Source organism: Cibotium barometz, chromosome 43 (genome assembly GCF_041138505.1).
Source record: "Cibotium barometz isolate CiBa-2024 chromosome 43, ASM4113850v1, whole genome shotgun sequence".
NCBI classification, from domain to species: Eukaryota; Viridiplantae; Streptophyta; class Polypodiopsida; order Cyatheales; family Cibotiaceae; genus Cibotium; species Cibotium barometz.
The window spans coordinates 22,350,142-22,370,195 of NC_141088.1; the positions used below are offsets into that span (position 1 = coordinate 22,350,142).

Here is a 20,054-nt window from a genome sequence, read left to right on the forward strand (position 1 = left end):
GGAGGGTGCGAAGAAGGGGATGGGGTGAGAAGGCGAGGAGGCGAGGAGGGAGGGGGCGAGAGGGCGAGGAGGGTGCGCAGCAGAGCGAGGGAGGGGGGGCACAGCAGCGAAGCAGGCGAAGGGGGGGAAGAAAGAAGGGCGGCGGGCAGAGCAACGAGGGAGGGGGGCGTAGGAACTACAGCAGGCGGGGGGGGGGCAAGAGCAAGCGCAATGGCGGGGGGCGCTGGTGTGCAGGTCGCGCAAGCAGGGACGCAGGAGGAAGTTTATGTGTCTCAGCCTCCTCTCCGACCAACACCTCTTCATCGACTTGAACCAGTTTTATTTGGTTGTTTTCAGTCACTTGTGGAGAAATCTGGCCAATCAGGCCCGTGACACTTGTACAAATATAAATACTCCAAGAAATACAAAAAGTATTGAGGGGGGGGGTAGCCCTTTCCGGCCCCAGTGCTGGTGTCATTTGTATTTTTTAGTATTTCCAGTATTTGTGTTGTTAATGTTGTCTCCATTGATTAATATCTTTTAGATTGAGTGTTCTAAATATGTGTGTATTGTCTTCCAATCTGTAGGTCTCCTGTAGGGAGCGGTCAAAAGGTTGTGGGGGGGTTCAGCCAATCTTTGGAAGATGCTGTGTGTCTTGTGCCCTAATAGAGAAGATCATCTCCTCCCAACCAGCCATGAGATGTTGGACATGCCGTGATGCTTTGGGGACTCTCTAGCATGTTAAAATTGTCTCCCATACACCAAGCCTTTGTGTGGGAAAGCCTTCAAAAACGTGTTCGTTCATCTGTCCCGTTGAAAATGTAATTGTTGAGGCCGCCGATCTGGCACTCCCCTATCCGAACTATCACCCACTGTACTTGGCCAAGGACGAGGATGCCTAAGTCGACCACGTGGGGTAAAAGTTCTACCGACTGAAATGGAGACCTCTCTCTGGTTTCAAAGGGAAGCATAGCATCTCCAGATACCTTCACCGCCAGGAGGATCACTTGGATGCAGCAGGGAACAAGGCCAGGGCCCATTGATCATAATTGTTTAAATGCATCCACTCCCACCGTGAATGCCTTTGCGTACACGACCACTATTCATCATCAAAACACTTGCGAAATCCTCTTGTTCCCAGGGACTTGAGTAGAGCCCAAAATGGCTTCCCCTAGTCATATGAATTACCTCTTAGAATGTGCTTGGACTAGGTGGGGAACGCAGCCCCACAACTGCAGGATGATTGTTCGGGAGGAGCTTCAGTGAGCACTGGTTGTTGGTAAATAAAATACAGGAGCATCACCTTACTGAAGGCTACATTTGGTACTGCGGTAAGATCCTACCCAGGTGCAGCCACAACTCCTTGTCCCCAGCTACAAACCAGCGACGAATCCAATGTGTAAGAAGATGAAGAAGTGCTTCTCGATCACCTTGGCTACAGAGGAGCCGTCAGTCTCTCTATATAGCTGGACATATTGATCCTTGAGATAGGGCAGGCCCGACTGATCAAGTTTGTGATGCAAATGTCCATGAGGAACTCCAAGAAGAAGATGGCTGTGACGTGAGATGGACCGTTAACTTGGTTAGAGCAGAATTCAGCATTCCAAATTCAGATTTGCAGATATGAGAGAGAGACAGAGAGTACACGGATTCGGGTCTTAATTAACCCTCTGAAGGGCCCCCACCGTGAAGGCGTATTTGCTTCGTTGCTGAATGTGTATGGACTGATCCCAAAGGATGACCAAAATAAGTCATTTGGATAGGTAGCAAATCAGGCCGCCTTTCTGCTGGCTTCTGGACAGCACCTGGAGCACCTGTGTTTTCCTCCTGGAGACCTACGTGCAGCAATTTGCAATCACTGCTGGTCGCCTGGCTTCTTGACCACTTCTCCTAGTGTTTCTTGCTTGTGGGCAGCCTTGGCATGCTTCACTGACTGGGAGTTCTTGCAAAGATGAGAGATGGACAAAAGGACTCTTGGGGCACCTATATCTAGTGGGTCAGAGGCATGGGCTATCGGCCAACTGCTGTAGGACCAGGCCGACTGGAAGAGGACAAGCATAATAATCATTTATGCGATGTTTTCACATGTGCCCTTCCAGACTTGGTGTGAGGAACTTACCCCCTATATAACCTTACAGTTTGATGGAAGCGGAATTTATAGTTTGGGTAGAGCAACTCACATGGGGCCTCTCTGTAACATGCGGAAGCTTCGGAGAAGAATCGGTAACTTCAATACTCAAAAATCAGCACTCTTTTTGCGACGGAATTAACGCACAAACTGAATGAAGATGTGCAGAACAATAGAGAGAGGGAGAGAGATGGAGAGGACACAGTATTGGGTCCCAAATACCCTCTGTAGGGCCCCCACCACGGATGGTGTATTTGCTTTATTAGAATGATGTAAATCTGAAAGAAAATACAGAAATCCTTGACCTTTCTTGGCTGGAAATTCCTTGCCCTTGACCTGCAGTCCTTCACCCCTTTGCTTAGCACCTTCTTGGCTTGTCTAGCCTCTTTATGCTTGAGCTCTTGGTGAGAAATGAGATGAGATAATGGGATTGTGGGCTCACCCTTTTATACTACTCCTACTAGAGCAGTCGGCCAGCATAAAATATTCCCACGACTGAATTTCCAGCATTTAATGCTGAAAATAATCACATAAAATGCTGCGTTTTATTCCCTAACTGGCTGGGCATCATGCGCTTGCTTCTGTATGGCTGGACAATGGTTTTGCAAACCTCTTGAGGGCTGGGCAGCCTGTATGGGCTGCCCCATACCTGCCCTACAGCCACACAAAGGCTGCATCTCCTGAAATCTGCCTTTAGCTTGCCCCTAGGGCTGTCCTACAGCCCCTCCATGGCTGGTGGGTTCAGCCGGGGCCTTCCTGGCCCTCATGGGGGTGGTTCCACACGGGGTATCCCTATGGGCTGGCCCCTTGTGCTAAACGCAAACCCTAACTAACTACTCAGTGATCTGGCATCCGGTACCATACCACATACACAGAATCACTGACATCATTCCAGAGGGAGACTCGCAGCACGGACTGGCACTGTTTCATGTGCAGGACAGTGCACACCTGACCTTAGACTCCTGTGCAGGGGACAATGCACACCTGACCTCGGACAACTGAGATGGATCCCTGGCTGACTTGTCCCGGACTGGGCTCACATGGGACCAATTCACCATCCCAAGTCTTGCACCTTCTGTACAGATATGTCACGTGGCATCCAAGTGCGGGATGCACGTGACATCCCCTTCTGCTTAACTTGAAGGAAGTTGCATAGCCTGCAAATAATCCGCCGTCAATAACGCCGGATAGTCTTCGAAAAACTCTTTGTCGAGCCATACCGCTTCATGGGTCCCTCGGTCCTGAAACTTCGTGAGGAACTGTCGTAGTCTTCGGCCTGAGCCATGCTTGAAACAGTGCAGAAGGATCTGTTCTGGAACCATAACTTGTGCTTCATCAACAATATCTGGTTCCGCTTCGTCTTTGACCTCTGAAGGGATAGGACCTGCATATGGCTTTAACCAACTGACGTGAAACACATCATGCATAGCCCAACTCGGAGGTAGCTTTAATTGCATAGACACCTCATTAATCTTTTTCCTGATGGAAAAAGGTCCGAAGCTCCTGAAAGACAACTTTGGGCATCACTTGCCCACTTGTTTCAATCTTTGCTTCGTAATCCGAAGATAAACCCAATCTCCTTCCGAAAACTTCATATCCCTTTGGTCTTTATTGGCCTGTTGAGTGTAGGCCTCTTGCGCTTTAGCCAATCTATCTTTTTACTGACTCTAAAATCTCCTTGTAAGACTCCGTCGCTCTGTTCGCTTCAGGTACTAAAGACAAGGTCCTGGTCAACAATGACTGGAAAGGTCTTCCAAATGCTGCCTCATATGGAGTCCTGCCAATCGCTGAAGAAAAAGAATCATTCAAAACAGCTTGAACTAAAGGCAAATATGATTCCCACTTACCTTGCTGATCGTGGACATAACACTTCAGCACATCAAAGGCCAACTGGTTGTATATCTCTGTCTGGCCGTCCGTCTGTGGGTGGAATGCACTGGAAAAATTCAACTTAGTACCAAAGTTATCAAACAATGCCTTCCAAAAATGACTGGTAAACTTGGCATCTCCTTCTTACACTATGGTCCTAGGAATCCCGCCAATCGGGTACCAATGCCGAATGAACAACTGGGCAACATCCTCGGCGGTCACATTGGCCCTGCAAGGAATAAGCATAACAAATTTGCTAAATCTATCAACAATAGTTAAGCACTGCGTATTACGCTTACTCGGACTGGGAGGCAGATTCGTGACAAAGTCCATGGAAATGTCTTGGAAAGGACCCTCAGGAATTGGCAAGGGCTGTAACAACCCTATCTCCTTTCCACGAGGAGCTTTCACCTTTCGACAAATATCACAGCGTTGTACATATGTAAACACATCACGCCTCATCTTTGGCCAATAGTATTGCCGTTCCAATTTCTCTAGAGTCGAATTCATGCCCCTATGACCACCTGTAATGGCGTCATAGGCATCATGGAGAAGAGCTGCCCTGAACGACTTCATGACACACAGTCGGCCTTTGCACTGTGTACCGAATTCCTCGGAATCCACGTACGTGTGCTTCATGTCATCTAGTCCTATACCAACAAGATCAAGTCTAGTGGTCTGAATCGTAGTCACCTGTCCCTTCCTGCTCAAAGCATCGGCCACTAGATTGGCCTTTCTGGAAGGTACTCAATCATACCACCGAATTGCTGGAATATCCGATTCCAGCGGTGTTGTCGATCACTCCACTGTGCGCTTGGCATTGTCTGAATCCAGTGTAATGCCTGATGGTCAGTGCGAACCTCAAAGTCATGGCCATACAGAAAATGTTTCCAATGTTTCAAGGCCTGTATAACTGCTAGGAGTTCACGATCATAGACTGAGTAGTTTCTCTCTGCAGGCAGTAACTTACGAGACATGTAAGCTACTGGATGACCATTCTGTTGCAATACACCTCCAATTGCGATGTTACTCATATCGGTGAATGGTTCGTCCCACGAGGCAAGTGCTAAACAAGGCGCTTCTGATAAAGCCACCTTGAGGTTCTTGAATGCCTCCAATGCTCGTGGAGTCATTCGAATCTTTTGCCTTTTTGTCTTCACTCCCTTTAGTAGATCGGTGAGATCTGCCGAGAGGTCAGAAAACTTGTCAATGTGGGTGGAATATGCCTGGCATATACCCACAAATGATCTGATGTCATAGGCTGTCTGAGGTACTTCCCAGTTGACAATCTCGGCCACTTTAACCGGATCAAGTTGAATGCCTTCAGCACTAATTATATATCCCAAGTAATGCACCTGGAACAGATAAAATTCCGACTTCTTTTCATTGACGTAGAGCTCATTGCTTTCCAGCAACTTAAGAACTTTCTCCACATCAATGTCATGCTGTTCAACCGTAGCTGAAAATACCAGTATGTCGTCCAGAAATATGAACACACACTTTCCAATCAAATCCCGGAAAACACGCATCATCATGTGGTTAAAGGTAGCTGGGGCGTTCGTCAAGCCAAATGGCATGACCACAAATCTATAGTGGGCCCGTTCCGTACGGAAGGCTGTCTTGGGAATGTCCCCCTCCACAATCTGCACCTGGTGGTACCCACTCTTTAAATCAAGTTTCGAGAACACCTTTGCTCCATTCAGCCTCTCGAGAATATAGTCAATTCGAGGCATCGGGATCTGCTCTTGATAGTAAGCTTGTTGAGTGCACGATAATCGACACACAAACGGGAACACCCATCTTTCTTCTTGACAAATAAGATCGGTGCTGCAAATGGCGAGACGCTGGGGCGGATGAAGCCAGATTGCAACAATTCTTGGAGTTGGCGGTGCAACTCCGATTCCATTGCCTTGGAAAGGCGATACGAAAACTTGCTCGGGGGTTCCGAGCCTGGGAGGAGGTCAATCTTGTGGTCCTCCGGTCTGGATGGGGGGAGCTGGGGAGGGAGGTTGTCCCGAAGAAAATCTTCTGGAACTTTTCATGGAGAACTGAGTACTTCTCGGAAGCACTGGCCACCGTGTGGGTTGTCTGGATGTAAATCTTCGCACACTGTGCGCCTTTCCTGATTGCTCGCTTAGCCTGCAAGTGGCTTATGAGTGGAAAGTTCGGAATTCGTGGCTCACACTTAATGGTCACTGGGGCGTTTTGACACATTCCGATTGATCTGGAACGTGTGCTTGTCCCACTTGACATCTAGAAGAAACTTGTGAAACCACTAAATACCCAAAATTATATTTGCTTCTACAAGAGGGGCAACCATAAAATCACGCACAAATTTGATGCCCTGAATAACTAACTTAGCACCTAGAGCTTCATACTTGACGCTCGTTGTCGTGCCTGTGCTAAAACCCTCAACATGTTTGTCCACCGAAGTCAGATCGAACCGGGCATGCCTAGCGGCCTGTTCCGTGACCACATCCTCCGTGTTGCCGCTGTCAAACAAGACAACAACTCTCTGGCCACCTATGTAGCCAAAGGACTTGAGCATTTCGTTGCGCTCATACTCCTGGTCATGGGCGCCCTTCTGCTTATCTTCGAGCTCCCGGCGGCTAATAACTCCTCCAACTGAAGAACCAGGGTTTGAAGAACTAGGGGTAGCCGCTGGGGTCTGTGTGGGAGCTAAGCTCACCACGGAAGCTGTGGAGGCGGCGGCGGGCTTTGGAGGCTTCTTCGGACAATCCCGAGAAGTATGTCCTTTTGTATGACAAAAGAAACATCTACCCTCCTTCTTGTACTGAGAAAGCTCCTCTCAGCACTCAACTTGCCACCTATCTTGCCTGCCTCCGCTTTCTGGTCTGGAGTAAGCTTAGATTGTTCGAGTTCTTGGAGCCAGAGGCTCCCGGGCTCTGTCCTGGGAAAGACCCCATCTGGTTCTGGCCTTTGCCCCCCGCGGCGGTAGCCCTGGGAGAAGCCGGCTGGGAAGTCTTGGGCTTCCATCATTATGTTTCATTTCTGCACTCTGCGCAAGCGAGAGTGCGTCTTCAAAGGTGGCTGGCCGAAACATACGCACCTCCCATTGGATTTGCGTTTCAAGGCCATACAAAAACTGCCCTTTCTTGTCCGTATCAGATAAGCCTAATTGCAAACATAAGGTCGAAATGCTATTGGCAAACTGAAGGACTGGTTCTGGCCTTTGCCCCCCGAGGCGGTAGCCCTGGGAGAAGCCGGCTGGGAAGTCTTGGGCTTCCACCATTATGTTTCATTTTTGCACTCTGTGCAAGCGAGAGTGCGTCTTCAAAGGTGGCTGGCCGAAACATACGCACCTCCCATTGGATTTGCGTGTCAAGGCCATACAAAAATTGCCCTTTCTTGTCCGTATCAGATAAGCCTAATTGCAAACATAAGGTCGAAATTCTATTGGCAAACTGAAGGACTAGTTGCGTGTTCTGACGCGCTCCCCTGAACTCGTCTTCGAGTCGCCCAAGGTAGTGGGGCGGTAGAAACCGCTGCTTAAGGTCGCGGACAAACTCGTCCCACACATAAGCTGCCATACCTACTCTGGTGTGGGCATGAGCCCACTAAGTCCACCAAGGAATGGCCTCACCTTCCAAGTACCAACTGGCTAAGATCACTCTGTCATTATCTGCTTTTCTAACTACGGCAAAGTAAGCTTCAAACTGATGCAACCATGAATAGAGAGTCGTGGGATCGAGTTTACCATGATACTTACTGAAGTTCATTTTCTCGGAAAAATGATTCGAGGGCGCCGCCGGTGTCAATCTGGCGTCCAATGCTTTGAGGTAACGCTCGTGTTCCATGCGTCGCATGGCTTCGTCTTCTCATTGTCAGATATCCAATGCACGCATCTACAACTCAAGCAAAGAGCTCAGCTGCGGTTGTGACCCCGCAAAAGGGTCCCTGTGTCGAGGATACGGAAGGAGAGGGAGGAGATGGAAAACGCAACGCTGGAGAATAGGTACGCTCTTCCAGAGCCAAGATTTGTGCCTTCTGCTCATCCAACTTGGTTGTCTGTTCTGCGATTGCTCGCATCATCTGCTGGAACATGTCTGTAACACTCAAGCCTGGTGTCCTAGCTGGGCTGCCTGGTGCACTCTGGTCCCATGGTTCTTGGTCTCTCTCGTCGTCAAAGCTCGCCATAGCAGGAAAATGCACTCCTGGTCATGGGCGCCCTTCTGCTTATCTTCAAGCTCCCGGCTAATAATTGCTCCAACTGAAGCACCGGGGTTTGAAGAACTAGGGGTAGCCGCTGGGGTCTGTGTGGGAGCTGAGCTCACCACGGAAGCTGTTGAGGCAGCGATCGCGGGCTTTGGAGGCTTCTTCAGACAATCCCGAGAAGTATGTCCTTTTGTATGACAAAAGAAACATCGACCCTCCTCCTTGTACTGAGAAAGCTCCTCAGCACTCAACTTGCCACCTGTGTTGCCTGCCTCCGCTTTCTGGTCTGGAGTAAGCTTTGACGCATTGTTCGAGTTCTTGGAGCCAAAGGCTCCTGGGCTCTGTCCTGGGGAAGGCACCATTTGGTTCTGGCTTTTGCCCCCCGAGGCGGTAGCCCTGGGAGAAGCCGGTTGGGAAGTCTTGGGCTTGCCGCCATTATGTTTCATTTCTGCACTCTGCACAAGCGAGAGTGCGTCCTCAAAGGTGGCTGGCCTAAACACACGCACCTCCCATTGGATTTGCGTGTCCAAGCCATACAAAAACTGCCTTTTCTTGTCCGTATCAGATAAGCCTAATTGCAGACATAACGTCGAAATTTTATTGGCAAACTAAAGGACTGGGGGCGCGTTTTGACGCGCTCCCCCCTGAACTCGTCTTCGAGTCGCTCAAGGTAGTGGGGCGGTAGAAACCGCTGCTTAAGGTCGCGGACAAACTCGTCCCACACATAAGCTGCCATACCTAATCTGGTGTGGGCATGAGCCCACTGAGTCCACCAAGGAATGGCCTCACCTTCCAAGTTCCAACTAGCTAAGATCACTCTGTCAGTATCTGTTTTCCTAACTGTGGCAAAGTAAGCTTCAAATTGATGTAACCATGAATAGAGAGTTGTGGGATCGAGTTTACCATTATACTTACTGAAGTTCATTTTCTCGGGAAAATGATTCGAGGGCGCTGCCGGTGTCAATCTGGCGTCCAATGCTTTGAGGTAACGCTCGTGTTCCACGCACCGCATGGCTTCGTCTTCTCGTTGTCAGATCTCCAATGCACGCATCTGCAACTCAAGCAAACAGCTTGGCTACGGCTGTGACCCTGTGAGAGGGTTCCTGAGTCGAGGATCTGGTATCTGGGATACGGAAGGAGAGGGAGGAGGAGATGGAAAACGCGACGCTAGAGAGCGGGTACGCTCCTCCAGAGCCAAGATCTGCGCCTTCTGCTCATCCAACTTGGGTGTCTGTTCCTGGAGAGCGGGTACGCTCCTCCAGAGCCAAGATCTGCGCCTTCTGCTCATCCAACTTGGGTGTCTGTTCTGCGATTGCTCGCATCATCTGTTGGAACATGTCTGTGACACTCAAGCCTGGTGCCCTAGCTGGGCTGCCTGGTGCACTCTGGTCCCATGGTTCTTGGTCTCTCTCGTCGTGGAAGCTCGCCATAGCAGGAAAATGCACTTCCTTTCCGGAACGCAATCTGACCATCCACTCTCTGTGTGGGATACGTCCGGAGGCTTCCGGAGGCTGAAAACCAACCGTCCTTCGATGGACAGGAGTCACTCCGAAAGGGGTAGTCCACTTGCGTCTGAAAACCAATCACACGAGCAAGAAAAAATTCTGGTTTCTTTGCTGAATCTTTGCACTTGAAGTAGGCTCTGATACCACTGTAACATGCGGAAGCTTCGGAGAAGAATCGGTAACTTCAATACTTAGAAATCAGCACTCTTTTTGCGACAGAATTAAGGCACAAACTGAATGAAGATGTGCAGAAAAATAGAGAGAGAGCGAGAGAGATGGAGAGGACACAGTATTGGGTCCCAAATACCCTCTGTAGGGCCCCCACCACGGATGGTGTATTTGCTTTATTAGAATGATGTAAATCTGAAAGAAAATACAGAAATCCTTGACCTTTCTTGGCTGGAAATTCCTTGCCCTTGACCTGCAGTCCTTCACGCCTTTGCTTAGCACCTTCTTGGCTTGTCTAGCCTCTTTATGCTTGAGCTCTTGGTGAGAAATGAGATGAGATAATGGGATTGTGGGCTCACCCTTTTATACTACTCCTACTAGAGCAGTCGGCCAGTTCTAACTCAGGCAGCCAGCATAAAATATTCCCACGACTGAATTTCCAGCATTTAATGCTGAAAATAATCACATAAAATGCTGCGTTTTATTCCCTAACTGGCTGGGCATCATGCGCCTACCTCTGTATGGCTGGACAATGGTTTTTCAAACCTCTTGAGGGCTGGGCAGCTTGTATGGGCTGCCCCATACCTGCCCTACAGCCACACAAAGGCTGCATCTCCTGAAATCTGCCTTTAGCTTGCCCCTAGGGCTGTCCTACAGCCCCTCCATGGCTGGTGGGTTCAGCCACCAGGGCCTTCCTGGCCCTCATGGGGGTGGTTCCACACTATCCCCATGCCCACACAAATACCCGGGATAGCCCTATGGGCTAGCCCCTTGTTCTAAACGCAAACCCTAACTAACTACTCAGTGATTTGGCATCTGGTACCATACGAGATACACAGAATCATTGACATCATTCCAAAGGGAGACTCACAGCGCGGACTGGCACTGTTTCATGTGCAAGACAGTGCACACCTGACCTTAGACTCCTGTGCAGGACAATGCACACCTGACCTCGGACAACTGAGATGGATCCCTGGCTGACTCGTCCCGGACTGGGCTCACATGGGACCAGTTCACCATCCCAGGTCCTGCACCTTCTGTACAGATATGTCTACGTGGCATCCAAGTGTGGGATGCACGTGACACTCTCCCAACAGTATCTTAGACATCGGCTATCCTAGCAGCTCCGCGTGCTGTCTGGAAGATTCCTTTGTCTAAGAAAAGAGGGTGATTCCTCCGGAATCTGGATTATCACTTAACCTGGGATCTTTCTCTACAACCCTCATGAAGAGCAGCTACTTGGTGCCCCCCTGAGGCTCAACAAACAAGTAGCTCCCAACGCAAAGGCAGTAGACACACTCTAGGACTACTAAATATCTGAGGTCTGGTCTCTACTTTGCCATTTTAAGTTTAATCTAATCTCTCCCAGTTAAACTTCTTACGATCACTCAACCAATACATCATTTGGCCATGCCTAACTCCATCCGATCCAATGGGTTAGCCACCGTCCAACCACATAGTTGAAAGATCCGAATCAATTTTTGGGTGGGTTGTGCCCAGGTACAAGGGGTATTTCACCCGGGCCCCGTAGCCGGCACTTCTTCATGCAAGGAAAACCAGTCACACCATACAATATTGAACCCTTTACTCACACTCTCTTTCACTTTATAAGAAACAATGTTTGCATAAATTTAAAACAATGTATCCAATAAAATCAATTATTCAACAAAATAACAGTCTTTCTCTTATTTTGATCCCTCGGTTACCGAGACTGTCCCGTCATGGTCTCATCTCTTCGACCCTAGGTTACCATCGTCAGCCCGCCATGGATTTGATCCTCGGTTACCACCAGCGGCCCGCCATGATCAAATCTTCCTTGTCGTATGACCTAGGTTCATTGGTACCCGGGAGCCCGTCATCTCTGAGGTCTGTCGTGAGTGAAGGGTTGGCCGTGATCATACCACTCCCTTGCCTATGGCCGGATCAAACTGCTACCAAGACACCATGGAGTAGATTCCCCGCGACACTCCCCCTTGAGGGTGTGTATGATGTTTGTCCATATGCTTTGAATGGGCTCTACGGGTGTGGCATGGTAGTGCCCTCTATGACCTTGTTGTAGCGAGCATGCCAAATGTTCCATGTTGCTGATGATCTCCCACCTCTGATAGGGGCCTGTGGGCCTCCTCCCTACTACTGGGGCTATCAAGATACTTTGGTGAGAGAGAACTTAGAAGGGCGAGGTCGTGTCCCGTCTCCTCGTATGCTAGGGCTGGTGCTGTCTTGGAGGCCCACGCTACTATCCCCTAGGTGATGGTGTGGGTAGATGCCTCGTCCATGATGAAGATATTGAGGATCCACTGTCATGACCCTGTGAAATTGGTGCAGCATAAATGTGAGCATGGTGGTCGGTGAGCAAGTTATATATTTATAGGTTCATACTTGGGTGGCCGGACAAAAAGGAAACATGTGTGGACAATCCCATGTGTGAAGGGGACAAAGAGAATTAAAGATTAAAAGGTTCTATAACCTTTAGTGGCCAAGAATTAAAGTTTTAAAGGTTCTATAACCTTTGGTGGCCCCTAGGCTAACTTTGGAGGCTTCAACACTTTTGGAGGGTGGACACGTCTGTTTCTATCTCTTGCTTTTGTAGAAAAGACTGCTGACAGGCAGCGCTAATCTTTGGCCTGGGAAAACAGCTACAGGGGGTCTGCGCTGCTGGTTATAGGTTGCTTTTTGGAAGGATTGCAGGCGGGCTGTGCTACTGAGGCTACAGGTGCAGCTGAATAGCAATTCATGCATGCTTTTTGAAGAGTAAAAGGGCTGAGGGCCCATATGGCAGACATGCTAACCTATAAAGAGGTTCAGGTTAAACCCAAGCCCATTAAGGATATTGAAAAGCAAGTTGTTCGTGATCATAGGATGCATGAAGAATTGTTGGATATAGATGGGACTTTATTTTTGGATGGGGCTTTTAAAAGGAGTTTTGGTAAAGGGGGCGTTGGGTTTGTTTTTGTAAGCAAACAAGGTCAAGAGCTATGGTTTGGCAGCCAGGAAATACAACTTAAAAGCAACAATGAGGTTGAGTATTATAGCCTCAGTTTGGGTCTTGAGGAGTGTAGACAAAGGAAGGTGAAAAGACTGGTTATAAAGGGTGATTCTTTGCTTGTTATAAGGCAGGTACAAGGTACTTGGAAAGATGAGATGAAAACTTGGTTTTTAAGGGTGAGGAAGCTTCTTAATTTTTTCCAGGCCTTTTAGATCTGGCATGTATCTAGGGAGGACAACATGAAAGCACACAGCAGAGCCGGTTTTCTCCAAGGATGTACATGCTGTGCCAATCCAAGACCATTGTATCAGGGCAGAGAATCCCTTTATGAGGAAGAGTAGGTCCTTCTGACAAGTTTTTCAAGAAGAGGATTGGATGCTTCAAAAAGGAGGGCAATTATCAGAAGAGCTATGAGGTATGTATTGGTTGATGACATATTGTATCATAAAGGAATAGATGATGTTTTGAGAAGGATTTTATGTCAGGATGACAAGATTGTTTGAAAACTTGCCTTGAAGAAGGATGTGGAGGCCACTATGGGGTTGACATTACAAAAAGAAAGGTATTAACATCAAAGCTTATGTGGCCAAGTATGAACAAAGACATCCATCACTAGTGCAGAAGTTGCCATGAGTGTCAAGATTTTCAGAAGAAGGTGCTAGTTCCTTAACCCATGCATCACATTATGAGCTATGGGGCCTTTGAAGAGCGGGGAATAGATGTTAGAGGGCCTCTTCAGGAACTAGAAGTAGAAAATATTATATCATCATTGTAGTGGACTACCTGACAAGGTGGCCAAAAGTTAGAGCAACCAGCAATGCCACAGTATAGCAGGTTTGCAAGTTTGTTTATGAGATGATTTGCTATAGATTTGGTGTTCCTTTGGAGCTGACAAGTGACCAAGGAAGGGAGTTCAAAGCTGATTTGGTCAAAAATCTGACCAAGAAATTGGGTATTAAACATAGGTTTACCACACCATATGGTCCCCAATGCAATGGGCTGGTTGAAAGCTTTAATGAGATTTTGCAGAAATTGTTGTTCAAACTAGTAGAAGACCATCCCAATGATTGGGACATGTACTTGGATAGAGCTATATGGGCTTTCAAAGTGTTTGAGAAGAATGCAACAGGGTTTACCCCATATCATTTGGTGTATGGAGAAGAATGTACATTGCCAGTGAATGTAATGCTTCCCTCACTTTTGATTTTTTGTTGCAACATAATATGACCCAGGAGGAACAAGAAGGAAAGAGATTGACCAGTTTATATTCTTTATTGTTGGATAGAGAGGAAGCCATCAGATGGTATGAAAAGATTAGTCAAAAGAGGATTGAGACATTTAATGATAAGTTGGGAAGCAAGGATCCAAAGAAGGGAATGTTGGTTCTAAGGTACAATAATGCTCTTGATAAGACATTTCAGACCAAATTCAAAGTCAGATGGGAAGGACCTTTTATTGTACATGAAACTTAACAGTTGCAAGACCTGGGAGGTTAGATGCATGCCAACAGAGTTAATGGCCTGAGGTTGAGGCAATATCATATCCGAATCATGTGAAGCAAGAAACACACAGTGAAACACTTGAAAGTGTTTCACTAAGAGGTTGGGGCAATATGTGAGAGGACTCTAGAACTGAAATCAGACATGGTGTATGGGAACATGTAATGTATGTAGAGTGGTGTGAAATGAATCCTAGGTGGTAGAGACAGCATGGCGACCAAAGTGGATAAGCGCAGGTGCAAAAAAACGAAAATAGAGTCCCAACTGAGTTAGTGTAGTGGTCAAGCTTGTGACTTGTAACCTCTAGGTTATGAGTTCAAGTCCCACTAGGCTCTCTCATGTTATAAAGGGACACCTATGCTCGCTTGATGTGTTTGGTTGCTTGGGCTCTTGCCCCTTGAACACTCGAGTGACTCCTCCTCCTCGGGTGGTGGATCACCCGAGATAGGAGGATCCATACGAGACCCCTCCGCTGTTCCAGCGCTCAACTCATCGCGGTGGTCATGGGGGATGCCTAATTCGTGGCTCTTGCCCGATGGTACGTGGCCCTTGCCCGACCATGATAATTGGCTAATTGTTGGAAGGGGAAATCGGCTCCACCCACTTGAGTGGGCCCCGGGTGTGTACGGGGAAAAAAAAAAAAACAAAAACAAAAATAGAAGGTGTATGGGAGAACAAGGGAATCGGGCAACACAACATTCTAGAAGGTGGCAAGGCGGTGATGGGCCTAAGAAGGGGAATTGTGAAGATTTCCGGGAGACAGAAGAAAGAAGAAGAGAAGGGAGAAGCAAGAGAGTGAAGAGTGAGTGAAGAGAGTGTGTGAAGTGACTACAATGAAGAGACTACTTGCAGATAGAAGGTCTTACAATTTTCAAAGGTTGCAAATGTGAAATTCAGTGCAACAGAGGGGAAATTGGCTAAGCTAGAGTAGAGAATGCATTGTGGACCAGGGAATCAGATAGGAAGTAGTTTCCCTATGATTTCTATGTGGTGACTCGGTTAGAGACATGACTTGGTCCAATTATTGTTCAATTGTAGCTGTTGTCAGTCAGTTGAGTGTTGATTTGCGTCTGTTTGGGAAGACCTACGGTTTGTGGTTGTTAATTCATTGCAGTGTGAATTCGTGGGTGAAGTTGATGCTTTGGGAGAGTAGTTGCTAGGGTCTGCCTGTGAAGGATCCTCAAGTTTTTAGTGTGCTCTGATAAATTTGAACCCATGTCTCAGGGGTGTTGAGACAGAGTCTTGTCTTTGTTTTCGTGAAGAAGGCTGAGAGTCGAAAGTTTGGATTTGTGTTGGGTTTGATGAGATTTTATGATATGGAGCTTTGTTTGTGTTATTTTGATTGATTTTGTTGAGATAGAATAACTATGAATGTATGTCTGATGTTCTGGGAGTCAGAGCTGGCTTACAGCTGAATCAATTATCTTCAGTTGAGAGGATTCGGAGTCAGATAGAGTCAAATAGGAGTCAGCTACAGTCAGCTCTGCATCTAGGGGGATCAGCTGGTGAGATAGAAGGGTTGTTATAATTTTTTTGGATTCAAGGGAAGTGTTTTTGAGTTAAGTCTGACAGTCTGGAGACTGATAGAAGTCAGTAGTCAAACGATTGGGTTTGTAGGCTGATTGGTCATTCAGAGTCAGCTGCGAGTTGATTGTAATCAGCTGAATGTCCTTAGGGCTGAATTCTTGTGTGGTTTGAGTGATTAGAAGGTATAGGGGGGTTAGAAGACACAGAGCTAAGGAAGTCTGATCCAGCTGAGTCAGCTGTCAGAAATGAGTTCAGTCAGGCCAGTCAGCTGCGGACAACAAAGAGTTTTTGGTGTCATATCTCTATGAAATTAGAGTAGCCTAAGGGTTAGGGAGAGTCGGCACACAAGTAAGTGAAATTTCCTGAGGCATGTAGCCACCTGCCAGAGCTTCTCGATTCAAACAAACTCTATAGTGGGTCTATCTCTGTCAACTGAATCAGTATCCATCAAGATCAGTCAGATTGGTGTCAACTAAAGGTCCGCAGAACATAGGGAAGGTGTTCAATGTGGTTATCGGGTTGAGAGATTGAGGTTAGCTGGACCTGGAAGAGAATAAGAGAGCTAAGAGGACTCATTTCGGATCGGAGCCAGTGTTAGTCTTCCGAAGCAGTTTACAGACAGCTAGGTCAGACTAGTGTCAGCAGGGAGTCAGCCAAGGAGAGCTTATAGGTTCTGTGAAGTTCCGAGGCAAGTATTTGAAGTTTGATGACGTTGGAAGACATTCTGGGAGTCAAGCGGACACGTTTCTCATGGCATCGGATTCAGCTAGGAAGGATTCAGGTCAGCTACTTATCAGAGGAAGTCGGCTGAGTCGGCAGCCATCATGAGGACCTAAACATGAAGGTGCCGGTCTATAGGCTGCAGGCAGTCAGTCGGCACATGGGCAAAGCATTATAGTCAGCACAGCATTTACAGCACAATTTCATGAATATTCCATGTCCAGACCTGTTGGCCAGCCTAGAACCTGTTGGCTAGCAGCAAGAGCAACAAGTTCTCACACGTGTGAAAAGTGATGCGAGATGGGTTCTATAGGAGTTTGTCTCATGGACAGCCATGGAAGGCTTGTCCAAGAGCCACCAGGTCAATCGAAGGCATGAGGCCAGCCTTTAGCACATGGGACAGCCCTATGAAGCACCAAGAAGCCTTGTCGGCCAGCAGCAAGAGCATAAATTATGCTATTCTCTCTGCAAGTGCTGAAGTCCAAGGGCTAGAACAAGCCAAGAAGGGGTCCAAGCAAGGTGGAAAGTGTAGATCAAGGGAGTTCTATCTCAGCTAAGGGAAGGTATCCAAGTCAATTCAGTCCTGGTTATTTAAGTCTGTCAGTCGCTCATTTCAATAAATCAAATACACCATACATGGCGGGGGCCCTTCAGAGGGTATTTGGAACCCAATACTTTGTATCTGTCTCTTCTCTATCTGCACTCTTATCTTCTATACATTGTTCTATTCATCGTCAAGAACAAAGGGCTGAAAGTATTTATCGAAGTATATCCCATCAATATAGCCATGGATAGTCCTGGAAGAAATCTTTGTCAAGACAAACCGCTTTGTGCGTCTCTTGATTCTACAATTTCGTGAGGTATTGATGCTCCTTATGGCCTGAACCCATGCTTGAAACGGTGGAGTACAATCTCCGAATGTAGGCGTTGCCGAGGAACTGACCTTGCTCACCAATTACCGCGGCTTCCAAGAGATTGAACCTGTCCTCGGCAGGTCTGCTACTGGAAAATATACTGATGAGGGCGGTGGTTTTTAAAAGGCAATTGATGACACGAGAGCTGGAGGTCGCTTTTGAAAGGGGGCAGTTAAGGGTTGCCTCAGTCAGGGAAGATGGAGCAGCCACTATGGAGTCCTTTGAGAGTGGGACCAAGGGTGGCACTCAAAAAGCTCTAAGCTCAAGCACTCATCCATGTCATGGTGGTTATTACTTTCTCATCTTTTGTTTTTCTTCTGAACATTCATAATGAACTTGATCTTCCTGCAGGTCCATCCAGGCGGGGTTCCCTTCTCAAGTGCACTCCACATTTATAAACCAGGTTCTTACCTCTTAGACACTTTGGGTTTTTTATTAAGTTTCTGACAGACTGTATGCAGATAGATTCAGAACGCGAATGGTAACCTATTGTTCAGATAGTTCTCAGGCTTGATGTGTGTGTGTGTGTGTGTGTGTGTGTGTGTGTGTGTGTGTGCATGTAGGATTCCCAGCATGATAGCGAGTCTGTGTCAAGCTTAGTTGCTATGGGATTTGAACAGGTACGCTTCATTTTCAGGTTATATAATCATAGGAACAGCTGTTTCCTAGTAAAAAAATGCAAAAATGTTGTTCTACCTCGGTTTCCATACATGTTTCCTGTTTCCTATCTCATCCAATTTCTTCACTATCTCCTCCAATTCTAATCTACCCCAGGTTTATCCTCTCTTATTTTTCTAATTTATTTTTCGTGAACTATATTTTCTTCTTCTTCTTGAATTTTACCTCTAGTATGACGGCCTTTTATTTACAACCTGTGCTGGTGGGCAGGCCAGGTTGTCTGGAGTGCAACTTCTGTTTTTGTTGAGCGGGTGTTTGAATGATACTCTTTTTGCAGAAAAAAGCAGAAGTTGCCCTTGATGCTGCGAATGGGGATCTCACTATGGCAGTGGAGATTCTCAGTAGTCAGGTATATTAATGAAGAAATGACATTGATCAAACAGTACATTGGATGCTCAATCAAGATAACCTTTCACATGAGATTATCCATTTATGACCAATTATTTTGCAGATATCATGAAAATGCCTTTGTGTCAGGACTTTGTAAGTGAAAGAGATGCCTTGAGACAAGGTTCTTTCAAGTCTTTGCCTGATTTATGCTGTCACCTCTGAATTCAATGCAATTGCTCACTCGAGTTGATGTAACCTTCTAGGGAAGAAGGTAGTGGATGAGACGTACATGTTTTACAACTTTGAAAAATTGCATGTCTAAACACCAAAGCTGTAGCTGTAGTATTTTAGTGCAGAGCTTGGGTATGCTTGTGTGTGGCTTTATCTGGTAACAGCAGGTAGAGGGAGGAGCAGGCAGCCCTGTGGACCATCTTACTAAGCCATATAACTATAGGAATCCAACCTGCTTTATGCATTGACTTCGAATGGGTCCTTTGATTTGGGCATTTTAATGCAATTGTTATTTTTTCTCTTTATAAAAGCAATTGCTAATGTCAATGTACGGAGTCCTACAAAAAGTTTTAGTAATTGTTGGTCTCTTAACTCCCAATTCTTTGACCTTCAGACTAGGAGAGGGTTTAAGGCCTGCCTTTTAATTGACGTCCACCATTACTCAATTATTAATTTAAAAGGATCTAGCCTTATCTTATTGGAATAATGTTTTCATTTGAGATTATTCAACACTATCCTTATGAAACAAAGTTATTGTTGTATTATGTCTATCCGTCACTAGATTTTATCTTGTGGCCTTAGTGGGAATGCAAAGGATTTTCTTTTGTTACAAACCAAATTGGTTTACTTTTTTTTAATGTTACATCATTGTTCCTCTTTGTTGAAGCATGATTGTTGCATGACGAAAGCAGTGGTCAAAGGATAGCTTTCTTTTTGCAAACTTGTCGATAACTTTCTTGTCCTATATGCAACTATTATACTTCTCCATCGGCTTGTAACACCTCCTGATGGTAGTTGACCAGCCTATATTGTGGCTAGCTATTTGCTTGACCATCAATGTTAACCACTCCATTGGTTAGCATAGTGTCTTGCTCGACCTACCGTAAGGCACCTTGTCAACTTACTCCACTTAACTTTCGTAAGACGGTTCTTGAAGATCTAAAGCAACCTTACTATGTGCTTAAGTGTCAAATAGGGAAAGTCAACGGACTTGTTAACTTGAGAAAGTTAACATAAAGATATTACATAGAAAAAACCATAGCCATGATCATGTTCATTCTATTGCTTGAATAATCACAGGAAATTACATTGCTTTGTTTTTCTTACACATAGAAGATGAAGGAGATACAAGGGATTGCAAATAAAAGGGTGCGTATGTAAGGGTGACGATCCCCTAAGGTCTAAGCATCATATAATAATGTAATTGTTGATACTAATTTCCAATCTAATCTTTGAGTAATGTGTCCACTAACATTTAGCACGCAGTGGGTCAAATGCAAATTTAAAGACGAACCCATAAACATCATGGTGTCATGCCAAGGTTGTGCACATAACATGTACATA

At 46.6% G+C, this 20,054-nt stretch overlaps 1 protein-coding gene across 1 annotated transcript in view; it reads left to right on the forward strand.

The window, feature by feature from the left end:
• The window catches only part of RBL15 (RHOMBOID-like protein 15), an 88,375-nt gene extending 69,355 nt beyond the window's left edge, over positions 1-19,020 (forward strand). The window contains exons 10-13 of the mRNA XM_086781676.1: positions 17,823-17,874; positions 18,035-18,091; positions 18,427-18,498; positions 18,601-19,020. Of these exons, the coding sequence (XP_086637802.1) occupies positions 17,823-17,874; positions 18,035-18,091; positions 18,427-18,498; positions 18,601-18,609 (190 nt within the window). The 3' untranslated portion in view covers positions 18,610-19,020. The remainder of the gene's footprint in view (positions 1-17,822; positions 17,875-18,034; positions 18,092-18,426; positions 18,499-18,600) is intronic.
• Positions 19,021-20,054: the final 1,034 nt, after the last annotated feature.